The sequence below is a fragment of the Chenopodium album genome, chromosome 3 (genome assembly GCF_948465745.1).
Source record: "Chenopodium album chromosome 3, dcCheAlbu1.1, whole genome shotgun sequence".
In the NCBI taxonomy this organism is placed as follows: Eukaryota; Viridiplantae; Streptophyta; class Magnoliopsida; order Caryophyllales; family Amaranthaceae; genus Chenopodium; species Chenopodium album.
In genome coordinates, this window is record NC_137836.1 from 43,189,599 (window position 1) to 43,204,112 (window position 14,514).

The window sequence follows — 14,514 nt, forward strand, 5'->3', positions numbered from 1 at the left end:
CACGCCACACCACTACCGGCATGTCGTGTAACCATCACCAACCCCTAACAAACCCTAAGCTGAGCCCCCGCCGTTCCCCCCAAACTACCACAAAGCCCAGATATAAACCATCCCCACCACTCTCCCAACTCTAACCCTACACGCAACACTAGCCCCTAACACAAAGCCCACAACCCCTACCAATATGCCCATAGGCCAAAACAACTACAAACCCAAAGTTAAACCATCCCTACCACTCTGGCCACCCTCACCCAAAACCCGCCTAAGCCCATAACCCTTAACTAACCCAACTCTAAGCATACACACAACACCATCCCCTAACACAAAGCCCACAACCCCTAACCAACCAAAACCTAAGCCCACACGTCCCACCAGCACCACTCACACCTATCCCTAAACGACTAGATTCACCCCCTTAACCCACCCCACCTAACCCTAACCCACCCAAATCAAGATCTACAACCTAAACCAAACCAGTTCTACAACCCTAACAAATCCATTCGAACTATCCATCCATAACAAACAACCCAACTACCAACCAAAAACCACCACCACCGTCGAAAACCACCCACCTCAAATCCAAAAACTTACAAAAAACAGAACCAAAATTTAAAACAAAACATACCTTCATACGGCAGAACCTTCGAATTTCATTTCGAATTTTTTTTAAGACGACCAAATTCGACCATGAAACTTCTAGATTTAGGGATTTAAAGATCAAATTTGACCGTAAAACCAAGTATGTGACAGTATATACAAAGAATTTCACCATTAACCTTCGAATTTCGTTTTAATAATTTGGTTCAGGACTGAATTCGTGAGAGAAAAATTTGTTGATGTTGATGATTCTTGACGGAGAGAGAGAGGAGGACATAGAAAGAGGGAAAAGGAATTGAAGAAGACAAGTGAAAGAGGAGGGAGAAAAAAGCCGAGAAAGACAGAGGAAGGAGGAGGAGATGAGTGAGAAGGAGAAGCATTAGAGAGGAGGACAGAGAGAGAGGGAAAAGGAATTAAAGAAGATAAGAGGAGAAAGAATGAATAGGGGAAGGAGTAGGAGAAAACAACGGCTGGAATAAAAGGGGGTTTAGGGTTTTGGCTTATTTATTTATTTATTTTAAATATATATTTTGATGGAATATTCCGTCGGAAATTTCTAACGGATTTTAATTCTGTCAAAAATTTCATTTTCTGACAGAATATTCCGTCAAAAAGCATATATATTCTGACGGATTTGTATTTTGTCGTAAATCGGATTTTCGATGGATTGTTAAAAAAATCGTCGGAAATGTCCAACGAAATAAAATTCCATCAAAATTTCATATTTTTTCCGACGGATTTACGTGTCCGTCGGAACCAGCCCGTCGGAAATAGCCCTATATCTAGTAATTTTTTAATGAACATCCTTACATATTCATCCTCATTTGAAATTTCAATCATCCTAGCCAAAGTTTTTTTCCATCTCTATTATGGAATACGGTGAAACCTTCATTCTCTATCCGTTTCAACATCTCAAGTTCCTATGATCGGTTTCAACTTGGATATTGCACTTGTACCTATCGATGAAAGAATTTGTAATGGTTTCCCAAGAAGAAATCTTTTCCTTATCTAATCAGAAAAATTATTGTTGACAAACAGATTCAAGAGACAGCGAGAAAACTGAGAGCAAGACCCTCTTATCAATTGCCTTAATGTTCATTATTGTTTCGGAAGCTTTTAATTGAAAATAAGGGTTGCCAATTGCTTTAAAATTAGAAATGTCATTAACATTGAACTTCTGCGGAAGAAGTTCCTTGTCTACTGACACCCCTTATGAGCTAATCCCATGAAACTTGTAGTTATTAGACATTTGGTTGGGGCTCTCTTCCATGCGCTTGATAGTATCAAGTTGAAGTTGTCTGCTAGGGTTGTTGACTTGGAGAGGAAGATTCTTGATCATTTCTGTAAGTTCGTTGATGTTTTGTTTAATTTCATCAAATAGGTTTGTCATAAAGTAAAACTTAGACAAAAGTGTTGTCCTTGATTAAACGCCCTTCTCTCCTTGACAAAGTGCTGTAGAAAAGGGAGTCATGGATACTTATTTGTTCATTATTTAACTAAAACTCAATTCCACATGCATAGATGGTATAAGATTGTGGTGCATGTATGAGGGGAATTATATGTATGGAGAAAGCATGAAAGATGAAAGAATGTGAATGTGAATGTGGAAAGTGTTTTATGAAGGACAGTGTGAGATATGTAATGTATGGAAAGATGATGTAAATGGAAAGATATGGAAGAATTAAAATATAGAATGGTCCATCAACTCAAATGATGGAAAATACGACTCATATGATGCATGAACCTTAGACATTGTCATGTGTGAAAAAAGTATATACAGATTGTGCGCTAAGACTAGTGAGTGAAAGTGATATGCTTGAGACTCGTGTGATGACCATGGGACTATGTGGCTAGACTTTATTTATGACCAAAATATATATAACCTCAGTTTTTAATTCGTTAATAATTTAGACTTGACGCGATGACCCGAGTAGAAAATTGGACCATCGCGTGACCAATGACAAAGTTGCTGCGTGATATCATTATCGCATCGCAATGGACACTGATGCTTCACGTTACAAGCCAAACCTATGCGTCAATGTTGAAGCAACATTTTTAACTTGTTTTAAATACTCTACTTCAAAAGGGTTATCCTATATTTGTGCTAAGTCGAATATTACCAGACTTTAATGATTGAAATTAATTAATTAACTAATTAATTAATTAAGCAAAGTCCTTTAGTCATTTAATCAGTTTATTTAGACTTTTTTTTAAATCACAAGTTAAACAAAAGGTTAGTTTAATTGCACATAGGTTATGCACAAACAAAAGATGCACAAGTAGTCAAGTAGTCACAATATGATGCAATGAGTTTGCAAGCTAACCATGGATCTAGTTCTCTATAGTTCAAGGAATATGGTAGTCAAAAAAGGGTCCTGGTAATGAAACCGTATTTGATAGGAATGGTGTCCTTCAAACAAGTGTATTATTCTGATAGAGGGTTCGGAATTATTCAAAAGCTAATTATTAAGTGAGGTCATGTGAACAGAATACCTAGTTGGAGGCCGCTTCCGATCAATAATATTAATGTATATTTAATATTACAGCTTAATATTGACTGAACCCTTTGGGTCACACCCAAGAAAATAAACGATCCGTAAGGATGAATTTATCCGAATGATTAAATGAGTCAATAGAGTTATTATGAACAAGACGTCGGATTCCAAGCTTAGAGCGTCAAAGCCGAGCGTTTATCATGAAGATGACAGGGTAAAGTCGTATCCCCTAATCAAAAGTAAATACCTAAGTCCTCTAACTAAAGTAGATAGGGAAGTAGGGTCGAACTCCACAGGGAAACAAGTCTTTTTATTCCTAATTAACTAATATAATCTAAATTATGAAGTAACCAATATTTATATTTGAATAATAAACTAAACTACTAAGATTGAGAATAGGGAGAAAACAATATATAAAAGGATCTAGGGTATAGGTTCAGCAATAAATAATACTATAGGGTAAAATATAATAATCTATCATTGACATTGCATAAATAACATGATTAACAGGCTCTCGCAATTTATTAATCAACATAGATCAAACAGGCTCTCGCAATTTACTAGATCTAAGTTCCTATTGAAAATAGCCTTTAATATCAAATTAACATCTGCTCGATTCATCAATTCAATATTGCTATACTTTTACAAGCCATAATCGTAAAGCGTTAAAACAATTCAATAAGAAATTATCATGAAATATCAAAAATCAATAATATTCAATCATCAGTGCATCAATTAACCAGATTGTAAAGGGCTTTCGCTACGTATTATAATCACAGAATTAATCTACCGGTATTAAATCTCATCTCTCGAATCTCGACTTAACCATTTATAAATTAATCTGCCTATTGAAACTAGACCTAAACATCAATTCTCATCTGTCGAATCTCGAATCGATATTGTCAAACTCATGCATAAAAGATCAGGCCTAATCTAGTCACAGAGCATTAAATCAATCAATAGGAAATTAATCTAGCATTGATAATTAACAACAATAAATTACCCCTTCATATTATTTAAGGATCCCCATAAACCCTAGAAAAAAAACTACTCACTCATAATAGAATTTAAACTAATAAAAGCAATAAAGAAAGACATAATTAAAGGAATAGAATAAATAACTAAGATTAAGAGAAGAGAAATAGTTACCAAACAAATCTGGAATTAAGAATGAATAAAGAACAAAGGTTTTAGAGGGAGAGAATCTAAGAAAACAATTAAGAGAGTAAAGAAAGTATAAAAGGGAAGAGAGAGAGACGTAAAATCGTATTACAGAGGAGTATTTATACTCCGTACAAATCCTAAATTAAAACAAACTAAAACGACGCTAATCGTCTCCTAATAAATACACGCGCCCGATCAGGCGAGGCACCGCCCGATCGGGCGCGCCTTTTTGCTCGTCACTACCAATCTCGCGCCCGGCCGGGCGCGTCACCGGGCGCCAGCCTTAGCTTCTTCCGCCCGGCCAGGCGCGCCTCCGGGCGCCAGCCTCTTTGGCCGGGCGGCTCTCTTGGACCACTATTTGGACTACGATGGGGCTCCACTTCTTCAGGCCAATCTTGGTTTCCTCTTCCGGTTTTGAATACTCGGTCCAAATGCCCTAGTATCACCTATACCGAGCCCTTAATCACCGGTTTGATGGCTCTAACCTGCCCTGGGCTATAAAATGTGGTCGTGCTTCTCCAATGTTCGTGATTGCTCCAAAATATCTCGGCAAAATACTACAAAAGTATAAATCCTTGCAAAAGTAAACTAAATCTACGAAAACACTAGAAAACACCAATTAGTAATAAAAGTGGCTCTAAAGAGCCAAAAACACTACTAATTATGACCAAGGGACGGGGGTAAAATACTATATAAAATAGACACATCAGAAGACAAATCTGGAAATCGGTGAGATGTAAAATTATCAAATGACATAACATTTTAGGCTAGCACGCACTACCACAAGCACCAAGCAGCAAGCAAGGGCAACTGGCCAACCCGCATTGGTGGCCAAGTAGCGCACAACAACTGCATGGGCTTGCGGTGCGTGCTGGCATGCCAAGGCCCAGCAGAGCACAAAGAACTCGTGGGCTTGCGGTGCGCGATGGCAAGCAAAGGCGAGCAGCGTACTAGCATCTCGCGTGGCTTCTATGTTGCTACAAGGCCCAACCAAGTCAAGGAGGGCCCTGACCGGTTTTCCTGGGTACCTAAGGAGGTTGACCGGTCATGCCCTCTTATGATTGGTGGGTTTGGTGGCTTGGGGAACAAGGAGTTCATGTGGTCCTCACTTAACCATTCCCTTGTGGGTGCCAAGTGTAGTTTGACTATTTATCTACCAATTTAATTTATAATTAAATTAATTGCTTATTTTTCTAACTCTATCATTTTCTCCCACATGGAAAAATGATAGAAGTTTTTGGGAGCCTTTACCTATAAATACCAACTTGAGGGGTTGGGAATTTTCACTTGATTTGAACTCAATAAGGAATCTCCCAGAAGGTGAGAAAACCCTTAAGTTCATAATACTCAAGTAGTCTAATTTGGTCTAGCCTTACTAAGCTCCAGGTAAGGGCCGGACGGGTCGTGTTTGCGGGAGGACTCCATTGGAGGTTCTCGCACTTGCGAAACTCGAGTAGCTGTCAATGTATGAGATCTCTAAGTAGCGAAGCACGGTACAAGGGTAATATAGTCTTTCTTTCTCTTCGTTATTTGTGTTGTTAATTATGCATGTATTAGTCATATTAATTATTAGCGAGTCAAACACATTCGGGGCGTTGACTTGCGTTGACTTTTCTCTCTTCTCTCTTCTTCCATGGCGATTTGATTCTGCTGGTTTTTCTTCATCTTAATGGGGTTTTAATGGCTCGAAAGAAGAAACAATCCACCCCTATACCTCAAAATAAACTTAATCAATCTTCTTTATTTTTATCGATTGCTTTGAATGATGGTGTAAATCAATTGAATGTTCATGGCTTTTTTGGATCGGGATCAATCCCTGAGGAAATTGATCATCTTCAGGAGTTGGTTTCTCCTCTAGTTCATTTAGTTCATCCTGCTGTTGGGAAGATTACTAGAGCATATTTGGAAGCTCTTGAGAAAGTTCATGCGTTGAGTGCTCAGCTGAACAAATCCAATGTAACAGTACCTCAATCTACTGTTCCATTGGTTTTTGGATCTGATTCTGTTGGAATTGCTACAGGAGTTGCTTCACATAAATCTTTTGAGTTGCCTGGAAGTAGTAGTGCTGTTAATTTTGGGAGTGTAAACCCAGCAATTTCAAGGGTTTCACCTTTTACTGTTCCATTGAATTCCAGGCCCGATTCTAATTCGATAGCTTTGGGAAGTGTTCCTATAGATGGTAATCAACTACCTGGACAGCTTGAGACAATTCGTCAACCTCAGAATAGCAATCCCTGGAACAAAGTTCCTCAGAAGAAGCTTACTGCTAAGGGTATCAGTTTATCTTTTGTTGCCCCTGTAATCAGAGATGGGAAGACTGTTGCTCAGCTTCAGACTTCAGAATTGGAGCAGGGCAATGATAAATGGCATAACACTATCATTTTTTATGTTTTGGGATACTATCCTATCATTGCTGCTGTACACAGGTATATTTTTTATAACTGGAAAGGTGTTCTTAAACCTGATATATATTGGCATGATGATGGTTATTTTCTCATTAATTTGGAAAATTCTGATTATAAGGATACTATTTTGAATGCTGGACCTCATATGTTTATGGGTAGACCTGCTATTGTCAAGTCATGGTCTGAGAAATTTAGTTTTCAGGATGAAGTGCTAAGAACAATTCCTTTGTGGGTTAAACTCCCTAACTTGCCTTTGAACTGCTGGGGTATTGAAACTCTTAGCAGGCTGGGGAGTGTTATTGGGGTTCCTATTTGTGTTGATGAATGCACATCTAAGAAAATGAGAGTCTTCTTTGCTAGACTTCTCATTGAGGTGGATGTTACTAAACCTCTTCCCTCTAGTATATGGGTGGAGAGTTCTGCATGTGAGCTGATTGAGAAAAAAGTTCTATTTGAGTGGGCTCCCCCCTTTTGTAAAAAGTGTAATAGGGTTGGTCATAATTGTGAAGCTAAGCCACCAGCTAAGAAAATAGCTACTAAGCAGCCTGCAAAGGAACCAATCATGGTTTGGGTTCCTAAGACTAAGACTGGCCCTATTACTGCTGCCTCTGTAGTTCCTACAGCTGCTCCTGTAATTGTCCCTGCTGCTGGATCTTCTGTTAATGCTGATAACTCTCTCCATGGTGCTGCTGTTATTACTCCTGCTCCTACTGCTCAGCAACATAAATCAGATGACTGGAGAATAGTTGGCAGAAGGAACAAGACTCATGGTTCTGTTCATGTTGTTACTAGACTTGCTAATTCAAACTCTTACTTTGCTTTGTATGACACTCTTGGTCTCTTTCCTAACGGGGGTGACGCTAATCCCCCTCTGGTGTCATGTTTGTCCTTACATGGAATATAAGAGGTCTTAATGACCTCAATAAGGTGGCTGATGTTAAACAACTACTTTATAAGCAAAATGTGGATGTTGTTGCTTTGTTTGAGACAAAAATAAAGAAGAAGAATCAAGTTGCTATGCAGAGAAAGCTTGGTAGAGGCTGCGCTTGGGCTGATAATTATTCCAGTTCTCAGAAAGGCAGAATATGGATAGGGTGGAAAAATGATAGACTCACTTTGCAGGTTATGTTTGTTCATGAGAAGTATGTTCATTGTATTATCAGTTCTAAGGATTTCTAAAGAGAAATTGCTTGTACCTTTGTTTATGGTTTACATTCCTTTCATGACAAGAAAGATCTTTGGGCTGGCATTAGAGGGTTGCATACTCCTAATTTTCCTTAGCTTTGTGCTGAGGATTTCAATTCTGTTTTGCACATTGATGATAGATTGAATGGAACTGAAGTCACTAATTATGAAATCAAGGATTTCAGACAATTTATTTATGATATGGAGTTTCTTGAGATTAAGAGCAAGGGTTTCTTTTATTCTTGGTCTAATAAGGCTCATTCAGGGCCTAGAACTTGCACTAGGATTGATAGGGGCTTGGTTAATCAGAATTGGCTTGTTCACTATGCTCATGTTGAGGCTATTTACTTGGCACCTTCTTTGTCTGATCATTGACTTATGCTTTTTGATGTCTTTTCTTCTGTTTCTAGTAAGGGAAGACCTTTCAGATTCCTTAATTGCATTGCTTCTCACGCTGATTTTGGTGCTGCTGTTAAAGATGCTTGGGATCATGCTGGCTCTAGTTCAGCTATGTTTCAAGTTTGGAATAAATTGAAGAATGTCAAAGCTAAAGTGAAGGAATTGAATATTAAGCACTTTAGTAATGTGGATTCTAGAATTGATGCTGCTCGGGCGGCTTTGGAAGAGGTGCAGGTGAAGCTAAATGTAGATTTTGATCCCGCTTTGATCCTTGCTGAGACTGATTGTATACAGCAAGTGAAGTATTGGAGATCTGTTCAAGAAAATATTTACAAACATAAATCTAGAGTTGGATGGATTAATTTAAGAGATGGTAATAGTCATTATTTTTTCTCTGTAATGAAGTATAGGCAGAGTGTTAATAGAATTAATTCTATTTACACTGCTAGTAATTTTCTGCTTAAGAAACCTGATGAGATTGTGCATGAGATTGTTGGGTTTTACAAGAATCTGATGGGCTCTTTTGCTAGTTCTTTGCCTACAGTTGATCTAGTTACTTTGAGAAATGGAAGGCAACTGTCTGTTTCTGCTCAGTAATCCCTTATACATGATGTGACTACTAGTGAGATTGATGAAGCTATACAAGGAATTGAAGCTAACAAAGCTCCTGGCATTGATGGCTTTAACTCTCTTTTTTTTCATAAGTCTTGGAATATTATAAAGGCTGATATTTATGCTGCTGTTTTTGAGTTCTTTAGAACTGAAGTTATGTTCAAAGCCTAGAATTGTACTACTATTACTCTGGTTCCTAAAGTTCAAAATCCTTCTTTTGCTAAGGACTTCAGACCCATTGCTTGTTGTACAGTTTTAAACAAGATCATTTCCAAGATTTTGACAGCCTTGCAAGAATTGTAGGGAAAGTTGTTGATGAAGCTTAGGTTGGGTTTATCCCTAGTAAACATATATGTGATAATATTCTTTTGGCTACTGAGTTGATCAAGGGTTACTCTCATAAGCATATGACTCCTAGGTGCTTGATAAAAGTGGATTTAAAGAAAGCTTATGACTCTATTGAGTGGAGTTTCTTGGAAACTGTTTTAGCTGAGTTGGGATTTCCTAAGCTAGACTTTTTATTGGATGAAGTATGAGTTGTATTACTACTGTATCTTTTTCTGTTCTCATTAATGGAGTCCCTTCTCCTCCTTTTGCTACTAAGAAAGGGCATAGGCAAGGTGATCCTATGTCCCCCTTTCTTTTTGCTATTGGTATGGAGTACCTATCAAGGTGTTTGCATGAGCTTGATACTGTTCCTGATTTCAGTTTTTACCCTAGGTGTGAAAAACTTCATTTGAGTCATCTCACGTTTGCTTATGATTTACTGTTGTTTGCTAGAGCTGATGAATGTTCCGTCAAGTTGCTTCTTCAAGCTTTCACTAAATTTTCTTTAGCCTCTGGTCTCTATGCTAATTTGGATAAGAGTGAAGCCTATTTTGGGGGGATTTCTTATCAATCTCAGGGTTCTTTGCTTAACATCTTGGGTATGGTCCCTGGTTCCATCCCTTTTAGGTATATTGGAGTACCCTTATCTTCTAAAAAGCTCACTATTAGGCAATGTAAGCCACTTATTGATAGAATTACAGCAAGGATCAATGGATGGGCTGCTAAACATCTATCTTATGCTGGGAGGATGCAATTGATTAAGAGTGTCTTATTTGGGGTTCAGACTTACTGGTGTCAAATTTTTGTGCTCCCTAAGAAGATTTTATAGGAAATTGAAACCAGTTTTAGGGTGTTTTCATGGACTAGTCAGTCCAACCCTTCCAGGAAGTCTCTTGTTGGCTGGAATTCTGTCTGTTTGCCCAAAGTAAGTGGAGGTTGGAATGTTATTTCCCTCCCTGAGTGGAATATTGCAGCTATTTCTAAAATTTTATGGGATATTGCTCATAAAGCTGACTCTCTATGGGTAAAATGGGTGCATGTTTACTATTTCAAGAACAAAAATTAATGGGATGCTGCTATCCCTAAGAAAAGTTCTTGGGTGTTGAGAAGAATTCTTAAATGTAGGCAGGTCATCAATGACATTGGTGGCTGGGATAAGGTGAGGAAAGGCCCTGGAGTGCAAATTAAGAAGATCTATAGGTGTTTGAGACCTCAAGCTCCTAAGGTGTCTTGGAAAAGATTAGTTTGTAATAGTCATGCTTCTCCAAAGAGTATTTTTATCCTTTTGCTGGCCTTATGGAACAGGTTAATGACTAAGGACAGGCTTCTGTCTTGGAATTTGCAATGTGACGCTATTTGTGTTCTTTTCCTTACAGGTGCTGAGAGTGTTAGTCACTTGTTCTTTTAGTGTAATTACTCTACACAAATCTGGCAGAGAGTTCTTGATCTAATGAATTGTAGAAGAAAAGTGCAGAATTTCAGCTATGAAGTTGCTTGGACCCTCAAATTTTGCAGGAAAACTAAAGCTGTTGGAAGACTATTTATGATGTTCTTTGCTGAAGCATTGTATGCTATTTGCATTCAGAGAAACAACACTATTTTTACTGGATGTTGTTCACCTGCAGAAAATATTTTTAGAGATATTGTGTTCAGAGTTGCCTGTTGATGTTCTGATGCTGCCAGGAAGCTGCTTATAATGTAATTTGCTGTTGCTTTTCTTTTTTTTTTTGCATTTTGTTTTATTTGGTTGATGTTTTGCTGTTCTTAGGTTGTTTGTCTGGTCCTGGCACCTAGAACCCTTCCTAGAAGGTGGCTAGGTGCCTGAGTCCAGTAGTTGTTCCTTTTCTCTCCTAGAACCCTTCCTAGAAGGTGGCTAGGAGTGTTCTTGGAACTGGTTTGGTGTTTGGTTGGCCTTTTGGTCTTGTGGTGTTTGTAGTTGTTGTTGCTTATCTTTTATAAGCAATAACTTTGTGCTGTTTTGCTTCCTTTTGGTAATAAAAATCTCTATTTACCAAAAAAAAAATTATTAGCGAGTCTTGGGGTCGGTTTTGTATTCCGCGGGAAGTCGGAATTTTTGAAACCCAACAGGATGCATCGCACGCAAGCCTTACCTTTGGAAGGGTTTGCGCATATGGATGGGACCCCGCAAGTTAAAATTGCTTCAATGGTTTTGTGAATTTTACAAACTCGGATGTACCCTTTGTTGCACAGAGCATTCGATTGGGTAGATGAAGCGTGAATTTCACAGGGGTAAATCAATAAATAAAAAACATATGGGTTTCGAAAAAGAAGGAAAAACTCAATCAGGAAGTGAAATCGGCCAAACAATACTCAAATCAGTTAAAAAATGAAGGTAGATTTCTTGCTCAATATTGGAAGAACTCAGTATCCATCGCGAGGAGATAGCTTTATCGCGCCGCGATAAGGCCATCGCAATGTGATGGAACCTGCTGCCTCGCGACAGCTCCAACATGCCTTGGCAGCTTTTTGTGTTTTCGGGATTTTCCGATTTTCGTAGTGTTTTTTCGATTCTAGTTGTGAAAGATATTTCCTAAATTTCCTATGTAGAAAAATCCTACTTTTTCTGACGCATTACGGATGGTCTTTCCAATTCCTACCTTTTTATGCTTATGCAAAAATATTAATTTAAATTACGCACATGAACCTTTAGAACGTTTCAAGTCCCATCCACTCATTCTAAATAAATTTCCAAAATAATTTAGGAATTAAATAGAAATCCACCCTAATGGAGTCGCCAAATAAATGTAGGTAATATTGGAAGCATCAACTTTGAGCCCCACTGTGATCATGCACTTAAGCATGGTGGCATCAAAAGGGAAGAAAGCTAGAGCAAAAGAGTCGCCAACAAGTTTTAGGAACTGATATGAATGGTGTCCTTCGAACGAGTGTATTATTCCAGTAGAGGGTTCGGAGCTGTGGGAAAAAAAATACAATAAGTTCAAATGATCGACATGCCTAGGTTGAGGCTACTTTCAATCAGTAATATTAATGCATAATTAATATTACAGCTTATACTTGATTGAACCCTTCGGGTCACACCCAAGCAACTAACGATCCGACACAATGAATTAATTTGGAAGGAATTAATGATTCGCTTGAGTAATAAATATTTAAACGTCGGAAATCGAGCTAGGAGCTAAAATCGAGCATCAAAAGTGGAGTCGAATTAAAAAAAAAGACAAGACAGTAAATCAAACTAATTAATCAACAATTACCGAAATACCCCAGCATCGAAATACCCCGAGCAAACCGAGTGCTAGGGGCAAAATGTGCTAAAACCACATGACTAGCATGCACTAAGCCACACACATAGCAGCAGGAGCCCGCATATGCGTGTGTGGCTTGCTATGCCGAGGCAGCGCACACCCAAGCAGCCACGACAGGCCCAGCAAAGGCACAAGCCCGCTAACTAGGCACGCCTTGGTGCCCAAGACTAGGGTGCCACATGGCAGCAACTAATTGGGTGATGGGAGCATGTGGTCGATTATGGGGAGGTCTTGGGGATCATGTTTTTCCCCCATCCCTTATGGTCCTTACTTATCTTCTCCTCTAAGTGTGCCACTTGTTGATTAATTAGTTGTTGGCTATTTTCTTTTGTTTATGATTTAAAAATAAGAGAAAAATGATTTTACCAACTCTCCCACATTGATGGGAGAGTGGGTTTCTCACTTAAGTTTCCCTTTAAATATCCAATTTGAAATATGGGAAAACTCACTTAAGTAAGAGCTCAATAGGCATCTCCACTTGAGAGAAAACCTATAAGCTCATAAATTACATGGGTAGTCTTTTTGGTCGGACTAGGCTAACCTCCAAGTATTGGATCTATCGGGTCGAGTTGTAGGTGGACTTTAGTTGGAGGTCCTTGCCGTTTGTGAGGCTCGGCAAGGATTGTGAAAAAAGCCAAAACCCTGACTATAAATGCCTTTTTCCGAGGGTTTTTCTTTTGACGAAATTTTTTAAAATCTTTTAACCTTGAATCTTAATGGCGTATTTATGGTTATTATGTAGATGGTTCTTTCCTTAATGTTTCTGTAAATTTTTTTACCTCTTTAAGCATGGTTATTTTGTAATAATTAGTGCTTGGAAGATTGTTTGAAATTTTCACATAATTGCAAATCCATTTCATTAAGTGTGAAAAATTTATTCTTTGAGGCTTCTAAGTACTAAAGATCTAATCTTTAATTGTTTTAAGTTGTTGGAACTTTGAGTTACTAAATTCCATGAATTTTTTGTTGGACTTTTCATTTAATCATGTACTAAGTTGATTGGAATCATAAAGTTTGAATCTTGTGATAGAAAATTCATTTATCTTCATAATGGAAGATATAGTTTTTCAAGGATTCAGAAGTTAAAGTTGAAATCTTTATTTGAATTTTATGTTCATAATTCCAACACCCAATTATTTTGTCAAATCTCATGATTAATTTAAAATAATTAAATTAATAGTGAGTATTGCCCTTATTTATTTTATTGCACCAAGTAGAACCAATTTTATTAAATAATAGTTCTTGGGAATAATTTTTGTTATTTCGCACTTTGATGAATTTTATTTATGTTGGACTTGTAATAATTTTTCATTTTTCCCATTAAATTAATTTTGAAATAAATTTGGAATTAATAAATTAATGTCACGCAAAATTCGGGTTTAATCCCGAGAGTGTGGCACGCAAACCAAGGCACAACACCCTCGGCCAGCCGGGCTGCCAAACAAACCATATGTGGCAGCCAAGGGGGTTGGTGTGCTTGGTGTGTGTGCATGTTGTTGTTGGAGGTAGGGCGAGCAGTGTATGCGTGCTGCTGCTGTGGTGTGGGGTGTGTAGACACCTAAAAGTGTCTCCCCGAAACCAAACCCGATGATGAACAATCTTTCACCGCCATTATTGGTCGAGTTTAGTATTTAATCCTGAGAGTGCTTAAAAAAATCTTATTTAATTAAATTTAGTTTTTAATAGTCCATGAATCAGTCCTGATGTTTAGTCAAAGCATAGTTTATTTTTAATTTTGGCCCAAACCTTTTTAATTTTTAATTGGTATTTTAGGGTACCAAAATTACAAATTTACCCCTAACAAGCATCGGAGTCACATTTTTGACACTTTAAATACATTATTGGTGGATTTTTATTCAAGTATAGAAAACTGCCAAGTCGGCTTTCCTTAAGCATGGAAAGCATTATCGGTGGATTTTTTTCTTCAAGCATAGAAAATCGCCAAGTCGGCTTTCCTCAAGCATGGAAAGTATTATCGGTGGATTTTTTCAAGTATAGAAAACCTCCAAGTTGGTTTTCCTCAAATATCAAGTATAGAAAATC

The 14,514-nt window shown here is 37.9% G+C and overlaps 1 protein-coding gene across 1 annotated transcript; it reads left to right on the plus strand.

Moving 5' to 3' along the window:
* The first annotated feature begins 5,936 nt into the window (after positions 1-5,936).
* Positions 5,937-8,842, plus strand: LOC145625066 (uncharacterized). Its single transcript, XM_081678148.1, has 4 exons — positions 5,937-7,483; positions 7,567-7,803; positions 7,987-8,208; positions 8,257-8,842. Exons 1-4 carry the CDS (start codon positions 5,937-5,939, stop codon positions 8,840-8,842), a joined length of 2,592 nt encoding a protein of 863 aa, XP_081534274.1.
* The last annotated feature ends 5,672 nt before the right edge of the window (positions 8,843-14,514 follow it).

Coding starts and splice junctions, on each gene's coding strand:
- LOC145625066 (XM_081678148.1), top strand. CDS start 5,937: ATGGCTCGAAAGAAGAAACAATCCACCCCTATACCTCAAAATAAACTT. Junction 7,484..7,566: donor TCAAACTCTTACTTTGCTTT/GTATGACACTCT, acceptor ATGGAATATAAG/AGGTCTTAATGACCTCAATA. Junction 7,804..7,986: donor GTTATGTTTGTTCATGAGAA/GTATGTTCATTG, acceptor CATTGATGATAG/ATTGAATGGAACTGAAGTCA.